We start from the raw sequence: 19,427 nt of genomic DNA, 5'->3' as shown, positions 1-19,427 counted from the left end.
CCAGTTCCTTTGCGATTAGTAAGCTCACCAATGCGCTCTTTCTTCTTAATGATGTTCCAGACAGTTGATTTTGGTACGCCTAAGATTTGGCTGATGACTCTAACAGTTTTATTCTTATTTCTCACTCATAATGACTTCTTTGACTTTCATTGGCACAACTTTGGTCCAACTTTGGCCGTCATGTTGATAAACAGGAATAAAAGTTTCCAAAGGTGATGGAAAAACTGGAGGAAAGACTAGGTGCTGAGAGCTCTTTTACACCTGCATTAAGGAGGCATTTAAACACACCTAAGCAATTACAAACAACCGAGAAGCCATGTGTCCCAAACATTATGGTGCCCTGAAATAGGGGTACTATATATAAACACAGCTGTAATTTCTACATGGTGAAACCAAAATGTATAAAAATACCCTTTAATAAAATCTGACAATGTGCACTTTAACCACATATGATTTTTTCTATTACAAATCTCAAATTTTGGAGTACCGAGGCAAATAAATAAATGATGGGTCTTTTGTCCCAAACATTATGGAGAGCACTGTACATGCGGGTTTGCTCATTCAAGTACCTGCCTAAATGCCCTTTAAATGTTGTTACTGTCCCTGCCTCAACCATCTCTTCTGACAGCTCATTCTAGACACTATCAATAATAAATTTACCCTCTGCAACTCCTGCTTCTCACCTATGCTCTCAGTTTTAGACAGGCCAACCATGGGAAACAGACTAACTATCTATGCCTCACATAATTTTAGATACTTCTATCGTTACCTCTCAGCCTCCTTCACTCCAGTGAAAATAGTCACAGTCTTTCCAATTTCTCCTTATGAATTAAGCCCACCAATCCAGGCAACGTCCTTGTGAATCTTTTCTGTACCCTCTCTCGCTTCATCATGTCTTTTCTCTAGTAGATATGTAAAAATAAAGCAATACCTCATAATCTGGTCTGTTCTTAAATAAGTTGTAAATATTTAGGGACTAAGCGGCAATATGGCTGAAGGACAGAAGTGAGGCCTTAAATGAATACTTCTCATTTGTATCTACTGTGGAGAAAGTCTTTGTAGTTGGAGAATTCAGAAAGTGGGAAAGTAGATTTCTAGAATAACATTGAAAAGTATTAAATCTCTTTAATTTGCTCCACGAAAAGCTGCCAATCCCAACCAAAGAACAGCTACTGTGACTGGAAGACCTGGAAGTCCCTCAATAGGTTACGTACAGGGATGGGCCAATGCAAGACCAATATGAGCAAATGGGGCTGTGAAGATGCAGCAGACACAGAATGTGAAACATCTGTCCAATCCATGCCACACCTACTAAGATGCCCACTTCTTGGTGAACAATGCTGCCTGGAAGATTTAGCAGTGGCAAACAAGAAGGCTGTCCATTGTGCAAGAGCCTGGCCAAACATTTGAAACATGGATGATGGACATGAAAGAAGCTCTTATGTTAGCTGCAATTACTTAAGAACCAAAGTGGCTCATAAAACAATTTATTCTTAGATAGGTTGTAACTATTATTAGTATCGAAGTTTTAAGACAGGCAGAGAAATGTGCAGAGTTGCATTTTGGAAGAATTAATAAGGCTGGAACATATAAAGTGAATATTAAGAACTAAGAAGTACCAAAAAGAGATACTTCAACTAAGCATCCAAGGTTCTCTGAACACAACACCACAGATTGTTAAATTTGATCGGGTGTAAATGGTATATTTGCCTCCATTAGCCAAGGCTTGGAAAACAAGAGGAAGAAGCTCATGGCAATAACTATTTGAAACATTAAATGCCACAGCTAAAGTACTGTGTGGATTTCTGGTCACACTATAGAAAGAACATTATTGCAGAGAGAACATAAAGCAGGGTATTGCCAAGTACGGAACATTTCACCTACAAAGAGAGACTGGATATACTGAGTTTTTATTTGGAGCAGAGAGAATAGACAATGGGGACCTGATTAAGTAGAAAAAATGTGATAGGATACAGAGTGAGGAACTTACCCTTGAAACAGGGATGTCTGTAACTTGAGGCATAGGTTTAAAGGAAGGGATTGGAGATAGAGAGATATCTTGAAAGAATGTGGCTGGAATCTGGAATGCACTGCCAGAAGTGGTAAACATTACTTACATGAGTATTTGAAACACCATGGCAGATAAGGCTTAGGATGTGGGGGAAAAGGAGGTTAGGGTTCGAGAGTATCAGACTCTGAATATGTTATATTTCCTGCAGGATTTACGCAAGTAAAAGTATTTTTCATAGCTACACATTTATTTTTGTTACTGTAAGCTAAAATACTAGATTAGAGGCTGTACGTTACATTGTTTAATAGAGTATCATTACACAAGTGTTAAGGGAAGTACGAGGTTGTCAATGTCCAATGGCCTCCCATGGTGAAAGCAGCTGTTTTCTTGAGAGAATGGGGAGGTTATACAGAAAGAGTTTTATTTTCTAACCTTTTTTCTCCCCCGCACCCAAGACAGTTGAATGAATGAATGAATGAATGAATATAACGTTATTGTCATTCAAAACTATAGACAAGTGCAAATTTTAACGAATTCTGTTGCAACTGGCTTCAATGGAACACCAAATAATAAAAATTGATTAAAGAAAAATAAATAAATAACTGGCACATAAAATAATGGCGGCGGGTCATTGTGAATTCAAGAGTCTGATGGCTCGGGGGAAGAAGCTATTGCGGAACCTGGCTGTTCTGCTCCGTATGCTGCAGTACCTTTGACCAGAGGGCAGCAAGGTGAACAGACCATGATGGAGATGGGTGGGGTCTTTAATGATATTTTTGGCCTTGGACAAGCAGCGTTTGTGTGCAATGTCCTGGATGGAAGAAAGTGAAGTCCCGATGATTTTCTCAGCCGTCCTCACCACTCTCTGCACGGACTTCCAGTCTGAGGCTTTGCAGCCCCCAGACCAGACAGAGATGCAGTTGGTCAGTATGCTCTCTATGGCCCCTGTAGAAAGTGGTGAGGATGGGATGGGGGAGGTGTGCTTTTCTCATCCGGCACAGAAAGTGCAAACGCTGCTGGGCTCTCTTGACTAGAGATGCAGTGTTTAGGGACCAGGTCAGGCTGTCTGTGATCTGCACCCCCAGGAACTTAGTGCTACTGACTACCTCCACTGCGGTGTCACTGATGTGGAGTGGTGTGTGCCTGCGCCATTTTCTCCTGAAGTCAACGATGATCTCCTTTGTTTTGGCGACAATCAGGACCAGATTACTCGTGTTGCACCAGTCCACCAGTTGTTTCACCTCCTCCCTGTAAGCCAGTTCATTGTCGTCTTGGATAAGGCCCACCGCTGTTGGGTCATCCGCGAACTTCATGATGTGGTTTGTACTGAACCTGGCACAACAGTCGTGGGTCAGCAGGGTAAACAGCAATGGACTCGGGACACAGTCCTGAGGGGAACCAGTGCTCAGAGAGATGATGTTGGAGATGTTGTTTCCAACCCGCACAGACTGGGGTCTGGCAGTGAGGAAGTCCAGTAGCCAGTTACACAAGGGAGTGTTAAGGCCCAGTGGACCCAATTTGCTTACCAAGTGCTGAGGGATGATAGTGTTGAATGCTTAACTGAAGTCCAAGAACAGCATTCGCACATATGTGTTCTTCTCCTCCAGATGTGCCAGGCTCAGGTGGCGTGCAGAGTTGATTTTCTACTTGTTAATTTCCAAAGTACCTTTTAGATAGTTCTTGTAGCACACAGCCCCTACCTTCATCAACACTCCCCAGGCCCTACCTCTTATTGTGTATGTCCTATTCTTACATAACCTTCCAAAATGTATTACTTTGCACTTGTCAGAATCAAATTCTATCTGCCATTGCTTCTCCCAACTTTCCAGCTTATCATTATGCTGGATAGCTAAACAGAGTTTGAAGTGGAACACATTTATTTATTCAAGAATTGAAATCCACAAGTAAATTGAAATCTATGAAAAAAACGGCCTTTTCCAAATTTTAACTATGATCCCTAAGCCACGAGGGATGGATCAAACTAGAAACTCTACCAGAAATTAAAGTATACACCCATACAGCATGTCATTAAGAAAACTATCGCCTTAAATTACTGGTTTTGGTCAATGGCCCAGGAAGAAAAATGAATCTTCCTACTCACACTGATTGAGTTTCTCAATTCTTTAAAACTGAAGATTGAGAAATTTCCTTGGTTTCCCTTCATTCCAAAAGAAAAAAAATCACAGCAGACACAACCAACAAATACCAACCTTGATTGTTGGATGAATTATGATTGCATGAAGCTTGGAAACTAGCTCCAATTGCTTCCCTAGTTCTGCACGATGTCCGATCTACATCGTCCTGAAATAGACATAGTTAAATGCATAGTTGTGTTTGAAATGGATTTAACATTTATTGTATTTTTCATGTACAGAATTGATCTCTCATACTGTTGCCAATGCATAATAGAAATAACTTTAATGACATTACATAACAGCACAGTGCGATATTAATTGAATGAATGCAGGCAGTCATACACTTGGTCACATTAACACATTCTGCTTAAAGGCTGGAAAATTGCATGCAAGAACACATTAAAATTGGTTGTGTAAATAGATCTTTTTTTCCCCAGAAAGATTCTTAGCGGAAAAGGTGCTCCAGCCTCAACTAAAGTATTGTGCTCAGTTCTAGTTACCAGTCTATTGGAGGCCATGAAGGTATTAAAGAGAGCCGAGAAAAGATTAATGAGAATAGTTTCTGGTTAAAATTCCAAAGAAAGATTCGAAAGACAGGAAAAAAGACAAAGTGCTAGAGTAACTCAGCAGCATCTCTAGAGAACATTGACATGTTTCGGATTGGGATCCTTCTTCTGACTGAAGACTCTAATCCAGCACTGTCTTTTTTTGTAAACCAGCATCTGCAGTTCCTTGTTTTTTCAAAGGACTGGAGACGTTTTTTTCAAAGGACTGGAGACATTTCCTCTGCAGAAGAGACTACAGTTTTGATAGATAAAATGATGAGGGGTTTATACAGGGTGGTATGCTGCTCCTTCAGTGAAGGGATGAATATCTAGAGGTCAAAAGTATAATGGGGAAGGGTGACGTGAGGAAAATGTTTTTGCAGTTTATGGTTATAATCAAATGCACTACCAGCAAATGTTGTGGAGGCATGTCCCACTGTAGCTTGTTTCAAGGATGGATTGAATAAATATGTTAGAGAAGAATATGCATGGCTACAAACAAGGGACCAGTGGGTGGAACTAGAGAGTTGCTTTGATGGACACCCAGCAAAGACAGGTTGAACATTTTCAACTCAATTTAATATCGGAGCACCATGGGTTAAAAATGACTTGACATGAAAATCCAATTTTAAGCAAGTTCTCAGGATATTTAAAGCATTTTTCAAGCTAATAATAAAAAAATGTTTCATGGTATACATTAATGAGTGTATACTTTATATATTTCATGCATTTAATTATAGGAAGAGTTTGGGCGATTATTCAATGAAATGCAGTTATAGCAAGAGTATATAGACCAATCTGACGTTTCCGACTTATGGAGAAATCAGCTTATAGTCAGCAGGGTTTTTTGAACGTGGGGGGGGATTGTATCTTACGGATCTGATGGAGTTTTTTTAATAACCAAAAAGGGTAATGAGAGCAAAGCCATAAGACATTGCAAATATGGACTTAAAGCAAGTCCTTTAATAAGGTTCCATGTGGTAGGCTACTCTGGAAGATTGGATTGCATGGGATCCAAGTAGAGCTAGCCAATTAGATAGAGAAGTGGATTCATGGAAGGAAGCAGGGGGTGATGGTGAAAGATTATTTTTCGCTCTGGGATCCGTGAGGCCCATTGCTATTTGTGGTCTATATCAATGAATTGGATGAGAATGAAGAAGGCATCATTAGTAAACTTGCAGATCACTCTAAAATGCAAGTGCAAGTCCTGGCATTTTGAAAAGTCAATCTAGCAAGATCTTCACGGTGAATGGCAGAGCCCTGGGGAGTGTGGGAGAGGGATCCAGGAGTGCAGGTACATAGTTCCGTGAAAGTGGCATCACAGGTAGATAGAGTGGTCAAAGCAGCTTTCGGTATATTGGGCTTCATCAGTCAGGATATTCAGTACAGATGTGGAATGTTATGCTACAGTTTTACAAGACCTGCATTTGGAGTATTGAGTTCAGTTTTAGTCACCCCACGAGAGGAAAGATGTCACTGGAAAAAGTGCAGAGAAGATTTACAAGGATATTGCTAGGACTTGAGGGCCTGAGCTATAGTTTACTGTTAAGCGTACCAAGGAACAGTGAAAAGCGTTTATTTTGCTTGTATCCGGTCAGTGCAAAGACTACACATGGTTACATTCAGGCCATCCACAGTGTACAGATACAGGGTAAAGGGAATAACGTCGAGTAAAGTGTGATGAAAGATTGTCCATGTCTCCAATGAGGTGAATGGTAGGTCAGGACTGCTCTCTAGTTGGTGATAGTATGGTTTAATTGCCTAATAACAGCCGGGAAGAAATTGTCCCTGAATCTGGAGGTATGTGTTTTCACACTTCTGTACATCTTGCCAGATGGGAGAGGGGAGAAGAGGAAGTGCTGGTGGCCTTGCCGAGACATTGTGTGGTGTAGATAGAGTCAATGGAAGGGGGGGGTTGGCTTGTGTGATGGTCTGCACTGCGTCCACAATTCTCAGTAATTTCTTGCAGTCATGGATGGAGCTGTTCCCAAACCATGCCGTGATTCATCCTGATAAAGTGCTTTCTACGACGCATCTGTAGAAGTTGGTGAGAGTTGTTGGGGACATGCCGAACTTCTTCAGCCTTCTAAGGAAGTAGAAGCTTTGGTGCGTTTTCATGGCCATTGCTTCGATATGGCTGGTCCAAGACAAGTTGTTGATATTTATGCCTAGGAACTTGAAGATTTCAACCATCTTTACTTCGGCACCGTCAATGTATGTTGGGGTACATGTTCCCGGAGTATTTGCTTCCTGGAGGCGAGCACAATTTCCTTTGTCTTGCTGACATTGAGGGAAGTTGTTGCCTTCTCATCAGGTTATGAGATTCTCAATGTCCTTCCTGTACTCTGTCTCATCATTATTTGGTATCCGGCCCACTGAGTTGGTGTCATTTGAGAATTTGTAAATTGAGTTTGTATTTGGCTGCAGTCGCAGGTGTAAAGAAGGAGTAAAGAAGGCGGCCGAGAATGCATTCTTGTGGGGCACCAGTGTTGAGAATTTTCGTAGGGAAAGATTTGTCACCTATCCTAACTCAGGTGAGTGCTGACTCAAAGTTCCTTGAGTTTGGAGATGAGTTTGGATAGGATAATGGTATTGAAGATACCATTGGTAGGTAGGGGAGGTTGTGCAGGCCAGCACTGTATTCCTTGTGCAAGAGTGCAAGAGACTGAGGGGTAATCTTATGGAGGTGTGTAAGAACACACAGGGTTTATATAGGGTGAATGCATAGAGTCTTTTACCCAAAGTTGGGTAGTCAAAAACCAGCCAAGTTTAAGGATTCCCAACGGGCTGCTGCTTTGGACTGGGAACGCGGCCAGAGGCCTTTATTGAGGAGCCGCAGTCTCGATGCCTCCTGGATCACCAGATCGGGCAAAGCGGCCGGGTCGGCACCGTGGAGGCGTGAATTGGGGCGTCAACAGCGGTTCGACCTCGGCGGCCTCGTGGCGATGGGGTTTTGGTGGTGGTGAAGCCTCGCGGCAGCGGCGATGCCTTTCGGGTCGACTAGAACACGGAGGACTACCATGAGGCGGGAAGGGAAGAACAATGGAAGACCCGGCGTGGGGGGACCGTCGTGAGGAGGGGGGAGAATAATGGACAATGGGGGGGAAGAGACAAAGGTCAATGGGGAACAGGCGTGGGGGAACTGTCGGGGGGGGGGACACAGAAGGCGGAGCCGGCGTGCTTTGTAACTTTGTCAGCGCCGTAGGTGGCTGCTGTTTGTATACATTGTATATCCAAGCAAAGAATCTCACTGTGCCTAGTCACATGTGACAATAAAGTATTCCTATTCCTAAGATGAGTGGGGTAGATTTAGCAGGAACTTGAGGGGTGACCTTTTCAACATAGAGGGTGGTAGGTAGATGGAACAAGCTGCCAGAAGAGACAGTTGAGGCTGGTACTATAACAACGTTTAAAAGATATTTGGCCGGGTCATGGATAGAAAAGGTTTATTGGGATATTAGCCAAACGTCGGCAGTTGGGACTATTGTAGATGGGGCATCTTGGTCGGCATGGGCAAGTTGGGCCGAAGAGATTGTCACCATGCCGCGTGATTTTTGACTAAGATTTGGCAGTTTTTCATGCTTTGTGTTCACATTTATTGTCTATAAACTCCTATTTTCGCATTTATAATGTGCAGACTCATTGCCAACTCATTAGTCATGCGATTTGCTGATGTATTTTCCCAAAAGTATACTCAAAATATTTCAAAGATATTGCTCAAACACCATTTTATTCATATTTCATACAGGTGTAAAATAAAACAAAAAGTGTCAATTTCACAATCTGATTAATTGTATCCATTGAAATTTCAATGATCACCATAATAGTCATTGCTCCACTATTCTAACGTCATCCCAGTACATTTTTTCAATAATTTCAGTGCAATCTTTCATTACTCCGGTACAATCTTAGGTCACTCAACAATGCTGAATGTAAATGTGCTCCAGACAATTAAAATTGCAATTACAACATTTTGAATTACAGTTACTGTCAGTATAAATCCAGTTAAAACATAAATGCAACTTTGTACCTTCAAACAAAGAGAAGCAATTGGCATGGCCACATGAATAACTCTCACCCCTTTCTGAAAAAAAAAAATATGGCTCAGCTATCTCTCTCAATGAAACATTTTACATTTTTGGTTAGAAAATTTAGGAGTTTTTGGTCACTAGTTTTCTTTTTTCACTGTAATTGTCAGCTAAATGGAGAGATTGCCAAAAAGTCCCATAAGCATTTAATGTTTTGCCATCTTGCTAAATATAGTCCAAATTATTATGCAAGTAGAGCCCCAATTGAAATAATTACCTAATCTTCCATATTTATATATGCCAATAGAAATGCTCCACAACCACACAGCTAATCAATACACTTTTGTAAGTAGGTGAAGAGTTGCAATGCTGTCTCCTTGTTAGCAATTTCGAGTAACTAAATTTCATCTTGCAGCAACGAATGATTTTAATTTTAAAATGACAGCTGATGAGTACACTAGAGGGCACTTGCTTCTAAGCTTTCCTTGTAGCAGAATGGATAAGAATGATATATTTGAATCCATGCTGTTGTGCTTTAGTGAGAGGATACGACTAGCATTACCTTTAATTACTAATAAAAACGTTTGGTCAAACGTGAGCATATTTTGCCCTCCAGATGTTTTTCTTGTAATCTAATCCTTTAAGTAAGGCTTGATATTGAGCTAATTTTATATAGTTCTCTCAATGACATCTTTCTCCCTTTCATATACAAAAATCAGATTTGCACTTTCACTACAGGTGATCCCCAGGCTACGAATGGCCAGCGTATGGACTCCATACATACAAATGAGCTCCTATATTATAAAATCCAATGTACATAGATGTGTTCATTCCTACAAATGCATCTATGCACCTGACCTCTTGTCAAAATTGATTAATGGATCTATATAAAAACAGAACCCATTCATTACCCTGTAAGCCTGTAATCTTTTGGCACTGCAGTAAAACTTAAATTGGGACTTTACTGGCGCCAGATTAACAAAATTTCTGACAATAAGACGTTATTCTTCATCATTGCATATTTAATACACTTTTTTAAAAATGTCACAGAGTACTATAATACATTTCCTCACAACACCCAAATGTAGAAAGAGCAGGGAACCGGGACCCTCGCAAATGAACAGGGAGGGGATCAAACATCTGAGAAACCATGGGTATTCTTAAAACACATCAATTTGGGTAGCTACCCTAGTCCATTTTCCTCATTCCTTTCTTTCACTAGAGCACAATAATGAATCAAGATTTCAGCTGCTGAGTCAGATGCCAAACCATTGGGCTTTCCAAATAATTAACTGGTGTATTATCACAATGTGTCTGTATTTCCTTTTCTGATGGCATGTTGGCAAGTCTCTGATTAAGTGGTCAACTTTGTGTTCAGCCACATGAGGTGGGTAAGTCCCCAATAATTATTTCTCCTCTGTTTTTATTGTGGAGAAAGACATGAGGACCGAGGAACTTGGGGCAGTCAATGGAAGTGTTCGGAGAACAATTAGTATTATGATTGATTAATTATATTAATGATTTGACGAGGGAATTGAATGCAACATCTCTAAGTTTGCGGATGACACGAAGCTGGGTGGCAGTGTTAGCTGCGAGGAGGATGCTAGGAGGCTGCAGAGTGACTTGGATAGATTAGGCGAGTGGACAAATGCATGGCAGATGCAATATAATGTGGATAAATGTGAGGTTATCCACTTTGGCGGCAAGAACAGGAAAGCAGAGTATTGCCTGAATGGTGACCGATTGGGAGAAGGGGAGATGCAACGTGACCTGGGTGTCATGGTGCACCAGTCATTGAAAGCAAGCATGCAGGTGCAGCAGGCAGTGAAGAAAGCGAATGGTATGTTGGCATTCATAGCAAGAGGATTTGAGTTTAGGAGCAGGGAGGTTCTGCTGCAGTTGTACAGGGTCTTGGTGAGACCGCACCTGGAGTATTGTGTACAGTTTTGGTCTCCTAACCTGAGGAAAGACGTTCTTGCCTTAGAGGGAGTACAGAGAAGGTTCACCAGATTGATCCCTGGGATGGCGGGACTTACATATGGGGAAAGACTAGATAGACTGGGCTTGTACTCGCTGGAATTTAGAAGACTGAGGGGGGATCTTATAGAAACATATAAAATTCTTAAGGGGTTGGAGAGGCTAGATGCGGGAAGATTGTTCCCGATGTTGGGGGAGTCCAGAACCAGGGGTCACACCTTAAGGATAAGGGGGAAGTCTTTTAGGACGGAGATGAGAAAACATTTCTTCACACAGAGAGTGGTGAGTCTGTGGAATTCTCTGCCACAGAAGGTAGTTGAGGCCAGTTCATTGGCTATATTTAAGAGGGAGTTAGATGTGGCCCTTTTTGCTAAAGGGATCAGGGGGTATGGAGAGAAGGCAGGTACAGGCTACTGAGCTGAATGATCAGCCATGATCATATTGAATGGCGGTGCAGGCTCGAAGGGCCGAATGGCCTACTCCTGCACCTATTTTCTATGTTTCTATGTTTCTAAGACAAATATCCCGAGTCTGATCAGATATATCCGAGGACACAGTGGGAAATGAGAGGGGAAATTGCAGGTGCCCTGGCTGAGATTAATAAGTTATCATTAAATACGGGCGAGGTGCCGGAAGACTAGAAGGTGGCAAATTTTGTGCCTCTATTCAAGGGCTGCAGGACAAAGGCTGGGAACTAGGTCAGTAAGCCTAACATCTGTGGTCAGAAAGTAACTGGAGAGTATTTTAAGGGATGATATATATGCATTTAGATGGAGAAGGGCTGATTAGGGAAAGTCTGCATGGTTTTGTACATGGGAAGTCATGTCTAACGAATCTAATTGATTTTTTTGATAATGTGACCAGAGGTTGATGAAGGCAGAGTTGCAGACATTATATATGTAGGAAAGAACTGCAGATGCTGGTTTAAATTGAAGGTAGACACAAAATGCTGGAGTAACTCAGCGGGCCAGGCAGCGTCTCTGGAGAGAAGGAAAGGGTGACGTTTCGGGTCGAGACCCTTCTTCAGTCTGAAGGGTCTCGACCCGAAACGTCTACCTGCAGACATTATATACTTGGATTTCAGCAAGGCACTCGATAAGCATCCGCATGGTGGGCTGCTCTGGAAGGGTAGATCCCATGGGATCCAAGGAGAGATGGTTAGAAAATTGGCTTCATGGATGAAAGCAGAGGGCGATGGGGGTTGTTTATCGGACTGGGGGCCTGTGACCAGGGGTGTGACTCAGGGTTTCGTGCTGGGCCCAATGCTGTTTGTTATCTATATCAATGATTTGGATGAGAATGTGCAAGGCATGATTGGCAAGTTTGCAGATGGCACGAAAGTCTGAGAGTATTATATTCAGCTTTGGTCACCATGTTATAGGAAAAATGTTAACAAGCTGGAAAGAAGATCTGAGTGCAGAGAGGATTCACAAGGCTGTTGTCAGGACTTGAGGTCCTGGGCTCCAGGGAGTGGTTGAGCAGGTTAGGACTATTCCTTGGAGCGCAGAAGGATGAGGGGTGATCTTATAGAGGTATTTACCCTGTATAGATCGGGTAAATGTACAGAATCTTGTGCTCAGAGTAAGGTGAATCGAGAACCAGATGACACAGGTTTAAGATGAAGAAAGATTTAATATGAACCTGGGGGGTAACATTTTTTTTAAACACAAAGGACGATGGATGAGCTGCCAGAGGAGGTAGTTGAGAGAGGTACTATCGCAACGTTTAAGAAACATTTAGACAGGGGAAATAGTTGGGATAGGTTTAGAGGGACATGGGCCAAATGCAGGCAAGTGGGACTAGTTTCGATGGGCCATGTTGGTCGCAGTGGGCAAGTTGGGCCAAAGGCCTGTTTCCAAGCTGTATGACTATGAACTGATTCAGTTGCCACTCAATCCATCCTCATCTGAATCCATACATCACTTGCTAGTTCTTGCCCCACACCTTCCCCTCATCTCTGCCAGCTCCCTCCACTCCATCAGTCTCAAGAAGGGACCCCCAGAAATGTTGTCTGCCCACTTCCTCCACAGATGTTTCCTGACCAGCTCAGTTCCACAAGTAGTGTTATTAATAATTAAGATGTGATAGAAATGCAGTTCGATAGATACATTGAGGCATTAAAATTATTAAAACTGAATGAACCTTAGAGAAACATGAAGTCTGTTTGCATAGATGAAAACATCGCAGGCTCAGGTTGGTATCCAGGCCCTAAGGCAGCTATTCTGCAAAACTTTCTTAAAAACAATGCAATTTTATTTTGAATTTCTAATATTTCAAACAGTTTAAATGTACTTCAAATGTTTCTTAAATAATTTAAAATTACTTTAACTGTTTTCAATGCATCTATTTTCAGATATTTAAAGAAATCTCCAGACCTTTGAGAGCAGGAAGCTATAAAAAGACCATCCAGGGCAGAGCCTCAATACTTACTGCCTAGGGCATCATTGTTGCTAGGAGACTACACTGGCTTGCAGTATGGCTGCAGTAGAGTGAGGCTATCCAATCCAAGCCTGACTATGTATTGGACTAGTTGAACTGGAGCTCAAAATAATTGCAAGTTCTCAGACGGTCACAGCAGGTTTTGCCTAGCCATGATTGGGCAATTGTAACCCTGAACAGATTTCTAGCAGTGAAACTTAGTTTGATCAGTCCAGCAGACTGAACTTAAAATAAATATACCTGTTAGAAAAAAAGATAATGGCTGACTACAGGGGAGTGAGACTTTGAGCATAATCCAGCTCTCTTAGGAAATAAATAGGATAGATATGAGAAATTATTTCTGTTAATTGAAGAGACAAATACTCAAACAAAGTAAAAAAATTGGAGCCTGATTTTAAGGACCGAAGTGTAGTTCTTATACTTGCATAAATATTTGTAACGGTTTCACAGATGACAGTATATTATTAACTTTAAATTAGAACTTGGTTTCGATGAAGAAAATATCAAGGAATTAGTGGAAAAGACAGTGTATGGAATTAGGCTAGAAACATTGACGAGCAGAACAGTCCTCAAAGACAGAATGACCTACTTAAGTTCTTACTATGCCTTATGTACTGGATACTATTAATTCCTGCAACTACCTCAAGGAAGAATTCTACTTCACTGAAGTTGACAGGGTGTCAACTCCATATCCTATACTAATGGTCTCATCTCTTCAGCTCCCGAGGAGCCACAGTTGGATCTCCATATTCATCTTCCATTGGAATACTACCCACTCATTTAAAAATGTATGTATGAGAAGACAGCCACAATGGAGTCAGCCCAATTAATGCAACTGGAATAAATGATGAACACAGCAACCTCAATTTAGGGAACAACTTCTAGAATTTATTTTGAAATCGCAATACCTGCAAAAGATCACTGTTAGACTTATGCAATAACAGCAGAAACAAAGATGTGCCTCTAGCATTGTATCATAGAAAAATATTTCACAGTATCTCTGTTGAACAAAATTTGACACAAAAAGCTAAGCTGGCATATAACAAAAGTAAAAAACTTGGTCAAATAAATATATTTAAACACGTGCCACAGAGAAACAAGATGCAGTGTTACAGAGATTTAAGCAGAGAATTACAGAGATTTACACCATGGGACATCAAGCTGTGGACAAAGCTAATGGAACACTAAGAAAATAGAATATGGCAAAATAAATATATCACTAGAGATTTGGAGAAGTTAAACAAATTCTGAAAGGGAGAGGAAAGTAAACTGATTGTAAGAATAATATTCTCCAATGAGCAGTTCCAGGAATTATCAAATCTAACATGAATTTATTACAGATAAGTTAGTTAAAAGTGTGCAAAAACAAATTACTTCAGAAACAATATAAATAAATTATGGTCCAACCTGATAATAAGGATGGTGTAGAAAGGAGTCTGGACATCCAGCCAAAGCCATGATGATTTCAATCTTCAAGTAAGAATTTTGCACATAAAAGATATCCACGTCCAACAGCAATATTTGGAACAATCTGGTGATTTTAACAGAAATGTAATAGTGAATCATGTGTTAAACTAAAAGTATTTACTGAAACCTGAGCTGTATGCAATTTTCAATAAAAGAGAGAATAGATTTAAAAGCATGGAGCTGGCTGAAGAACCATCATTATCAGTGGGCAAATAAACAGTAAAACTCCAACAATCTGACATTCTTGGGCCTTTGGCACTGTTGGATTGGCAGATGTCCTAGACTATTAAATATTACTATATTAATACTTTAAATTAACTTTTTTGACAGTACACAGTTGTATTATTTTTGTTAAAGAATCCTGTGAGATTTAGAGAGCGCGAATGAGACAGCACGTGCTGAGGCAGATTTTTGAACAATTGGATAGTGAATAATTGGAGACACAAGAGACAGCAGGTGCTTGAATATGAAGTAATAAAATAAACTGCTGGAGGAACTTAGCGGGTCAGGCAGCATTTGTGGTGAGAGAAGAATAGTTGAGGGTCTCCAGTTGTTTTTTTTATGACAAATTATTGGAATTTTACTGTAATGCGATTTTTGGTAAAGAACAGCCACTATTACAAATCTAGGAGGATGCTCCTCAATGGTAATTAATTGCATGTGATATCTTGAGCTCAGGCACAGAACAACGTTAACTCACTGCTGACCAGAACAATACTGCACAGCTGTACTGTGGTTTATTCAATCATTTACAATCCTCCAACCAAAGGTGGCACTATTACAACTCCTTCCACCCTAATAAAAAAATTATTTCCTTGTGGACATTTTGTTTTGAATATAACCAACAGTATGAAATTATTACAATCTTGTCTGATAGTTTACTTTTATATAACCTGAATAAAATGAGGGCATCATGCATATATGTTGCATATACAATGATATGTGCAGTTCAGGAAATAACTTCACAAATTTAACCAAATTTGGGTTTCTCCTCCTTTCTGGATATCTTCCCTGACCAAAAGTTTCTGACTGTTTAGAACCACTTGGACTCATTTTGAATCGAGTCAAGCCTTCCTTTTGACCTACATTCATAGATTCCAGTCCATCAGTCAATTTTGTTTGACTGTCAACCCCACTTGAACCTCCATTTTCAGGCTGATTCAAACTCTCACTAACTTGTGTACCTTCTTGTACCATTTCAGGTTCATCTGGTACCTGTACTTGAGTGGGAACCCAATTATCTGACTCGTTTAATTGGTCTGATTTCAACCCTGCCTGTGCTTGCATAGGCATGACATGGTCAATGTGTACTTTTCTCACCTTTCCACTTCCAAACATCTTGACCAAGTATGTCCGTGGTCCGCACTTTCTCACTACTCTTCCAGGTAACCACTTCACCCACTTGTGATGATGGTGTTTCACCTTTACCTTCTGATTCAACTCAACGCTTCACAATTTGCACTGTGCGTTCTGCTGCTCCATTGGAAGTGGGATGGTATGGAGCTACTCTAGTGTGTTTTACAGCATTCCCTTTCATGAATTGTGCAAACTCTTGTGAACAGAATTGCGGTCCGTTATCAGACACAATTTCCTCTGGAAATCCATAGGACGCAAACAACCCTCGCAAAATGTCTATCGTTTTGCTGGATGTCGTTTTATCCTTCGAAAACATCTCAACCCACTTGGAGTGACTATCAATCACAATGAACAATTGTTGTCCATCTAACTCTGCAAAGTTAATGTGTAATCTTCGCCACACTCTAACCGGCCATTTCCATGGCTGTAGCGGTACTATGGGTGGATTCTTTCCAACTGCTTGACATGTGCTACACTCTTTCTATGTCCTTATCTAGACCAGGCCACCATAGATAGCTTCTAGCTAGACTCTTTGCTAGACACATTCCCAATTTCTGATCATGGAGATCTTCTAGCAATTTTACTCCATATTTTTCAGGTATTACAACTCTCGCTCCCCACATGACACAACCTTGGTCTACTGTGAGTTTGTTCCTACGTACAAAGAATGGTTTCAGTTCTGCCTCTGAATTCGGCAATTTGTTTGGCCATCCATTTGTAATATATTCCTGCACACTTGACAAAAATCTGTCAGTTCGAGTAGCCTTCCGAATGTCCCCTGATGTGATAGGTAACTCATCTACATGAGAGAAGTAAAACAAGTCCTCTCTGTTTGGGGTAACCTCTGATTCCAAAGGTAATCTAGACATGGCATCAGCATTGCTGTGCTCGGCTGCCTTACGATACTGAATATCATACTGGTATGCAGACAATATCAATGCCCATCTTTGCATTCTGGCTGCTGCCAGAGTTAGTATGTGTGCTTTGGGATTTAGGATCACTGTCAACGGCTGGTGATCTGTCTCGATTACAAACCTTCTACCATACAAGTATTTGTGAAACCTCAATGACTTGAACCAATGACAAAAATCAATGCAAGAGCCACTCGCTCTATTTTGCGCATAATTTCTCTCACTGGCATTGACGCAAATGCTATTGGCCTTTCCTCTCCATTTTCTAACACGTGAGAGATCACAGCAACAATACCGTATGGTGAAGCATCACATGCTAACTTCATTGGCTTATTGACATCGTAATGAACAAGCATTGAACTCTCTGCCAACTGAGCTTTACATGACTTGAAAGCTTGATCACATTTACGTGTCTACTTCCATGGTACATCTTTTCTCATAAGCTCATTCAAGGGATGTAAACAGGTGGACAGATTTGGCACAAACTTCCCATAATAATGCACTAATCCTAAAAAGGATCGGATCTCAGATATGTTTCTGGGAGTGAGCGCATTTTTGATCGCATCAACTTTACCCTTGGTGGGGTGTAGACCATCCTTGTCTATCTTATGACCCAGGTACTCTACCGAGTTCTGAAAGAACTCACATTTCTGTGCCTTCCCTCTTACACAGTGTGTTTCAAGTCGTTCGAGTACCACTCCCAACCTTTCATCATGTGTCTGCCTGTCAGGGGCTGAGATGACGATGTCATCCAAGTAACACACCACACCTTCCATTCTCTCTAGAATTTGTGTCATTACCCCTTGAAAAATCCATGGGGCTGATGATATACCAAATGGAAGTCTATTGAACTGAAACAATCCCAAATGCGTGTTAATAGTTAGCTTGGATTTAGATTCGTCATCTATAGACAATAGACAATAGGTGCAGGAGTAGGCCATTCGGCCCTTCGAGCCAGCACCGCCATTCAATGTGATCATGGCTGATCATTCTCAATCAGTACCCCGTTCCTGCTTTCTCCCCATACCCCCTGACTCCGCTATCCTTAAGAGCTCTATCTAGCTCTCTCTTGAATGTATTCAGAGAATTGGCCTCCACTGCCCTCTGAGGCAGAGAATTCCACAGATTCATAACTCTCTGACTAAAAAAGTTTTTCCTCATCTCTGTTCTAAATGGCCTACCCCTTATTCTTAAACTGTGGCCCCTGGTTCAGGACTCCCCCAACATTGGGAACATGTTTCCTGCCTCTAACATGTCCAACCCCTTAATAATCTTATACGTTTCGATAAGATCCCCTCTCATCCTTCTAAATTCCAGTGTATACAAACCTAGTCGCTCCAGTCCAGCTGCAAGCAGCCATTTGTCAAGTCCATTTTTGTGAAGACTTGGCCACCTGTGAGGGTGCTAAACAAATCCTCTGCCGTTGGTAGGGTATTTGGTATGCTATCTTCAAGTACCTGGTTTACGGTCACCTTATAATCCCCCACAAAGTCTAACACTACCATCAGGTTTAGGTCCAGCCTTTAATTTGAATGGAGACATCCACAGTCATACAGAGTGGAAACAGGTCTTCAGCCCAACTTGCCCACACAAACCAACATCTACACCACTCCCACCTGCCTAAATTGGCCCATATCCCTCTAAACCTGTCCTATCCATGTACCTGCCTAAATATTTCTTAAACATTGCAATAGTATCTGCCTCAACTACCAGCTCCAGCATCTCGTTCCATACACTCACTGCTCTGTGAAAAAACTACCCCTCTGGTTCCTATTAAATCTCCCCCCACCCCCCTCCCCCTTCACCTTAAATCTATCTCCCCTAGTTGCTCTATACACTTGTAAACACATTTCAAATATAGGTTAAATATTTTAATGGTCCAATTCACAACAAAACAGTGGGTGGTGAGGTTTACAACTTTCACTTAAACTTTCTGGACCAATTTTAAACATCTTGAGGGTAAGTAATATGGGGAAATCTTGGGAAAAAACTGTAATAAATCCCTTTTATGCTTGCCTGTCAGCTGCACCGGCGCAGTAATACCTCCGTGCTTGATGTCACAATAGGAACCCAACGGGTCTGCGCCTGTGCAGTTGGAGCCCTTTGATCTAATACAGATGCTCCCCGACTTATGATGCTTCAACTTACGATATTTCGACTTTGCGATAGTGCAAACGGCCGGGGGGGGGGGGCAGGGAGGATAAGGGGGGTTGAGCAGGGATGGAGTGGGTGGGGGGGAGAAGAGTTGAGGGGGGATGGAGTGGGTGAGGAGAGGAGGGGGGTTGAAGTGGGTGAGTGAGGGGGGAGGGGAAGGGGGCAGAGGGGGGGGGAAGAGGAAGGGGAGGGTGGTGGGGAGTGGGGGAGGGGAGGGTGCTTGACCAATGCAGGAGAGGTTTGGGCCCCAATGGGTCCATCCTTTTCTAGTGTTACTATAAAATTCAGTTAGAGGATCTTTCTAGTCCATGATTGATCCGCTAATAATCATTTATACTGCACTTCCAAATAATTCTGGCCTCACCCCCACACCAATAACACACACCTTAGGGGCTAAGTTTATT

General features: G+C 41.6%; 1 protein-coding gene across 7 annotated transcripts in view; it reads right to left on the bottom strand.

Moving 5' to 3' along the window:
* Positions 1–19,427, bottom strand: part of grb10b (growth factor receptor-bound protein 10b) — a 149,883-nt gene that overhangs the window by 77,186 nt on the left and 53,270 nt on the right. For 4 of the 7 annotated variants that reach the window (XM_078418623.1, XM_078418612.1, XM_078418633.1 and 1 more), the window contains 3 exons: positions 14,543–14,666; positions 8,722–8,775; positions 4,222–4,312 (listed from right to left, as the gene is read on the bottom strand). In XM_078418623.1, coding sequence (XP_078274749.1) covers positions 4,222–4,312; positions 8,722–8,775; positions 14,543–14,593 — 196 coding nt within the window. In that variant the 5' untranslated portion in view covers positions 14,594–14,666. The remainder of the gene's footprint in view (positions 1–4,221; positions 4,313–8,721; positions 8,776–14,542; positions 14,667–19,427) is intronic. The other 3 variants (XM_078418660.1, XM_078418669.1, XM_078418651.1) reach the window with 2 other exon arrangements.

This window comes from Rhinoraja longicauda, chromosome 2 (genome assembly GCF_053455715.1).
Source record: "Rhinoraja longicauda isolate Sanriku21f chromosome 2, sRhiLon1.1, whole genome shotgun sequence".
Taxonomy (NCBI): domain Eukaryota; kingdom Metazoa; phylum Chordata; class Chondrichthyes; order Rajiformes; family Arhynchobatidae; genus Rhinoraja; species Rhinoraja longicauda.
The sequence above is the reverse complement of the archived record's forward strand: the minus strand, read 5'-3'. Positions and strand labels throughout refer to the sequence as shown.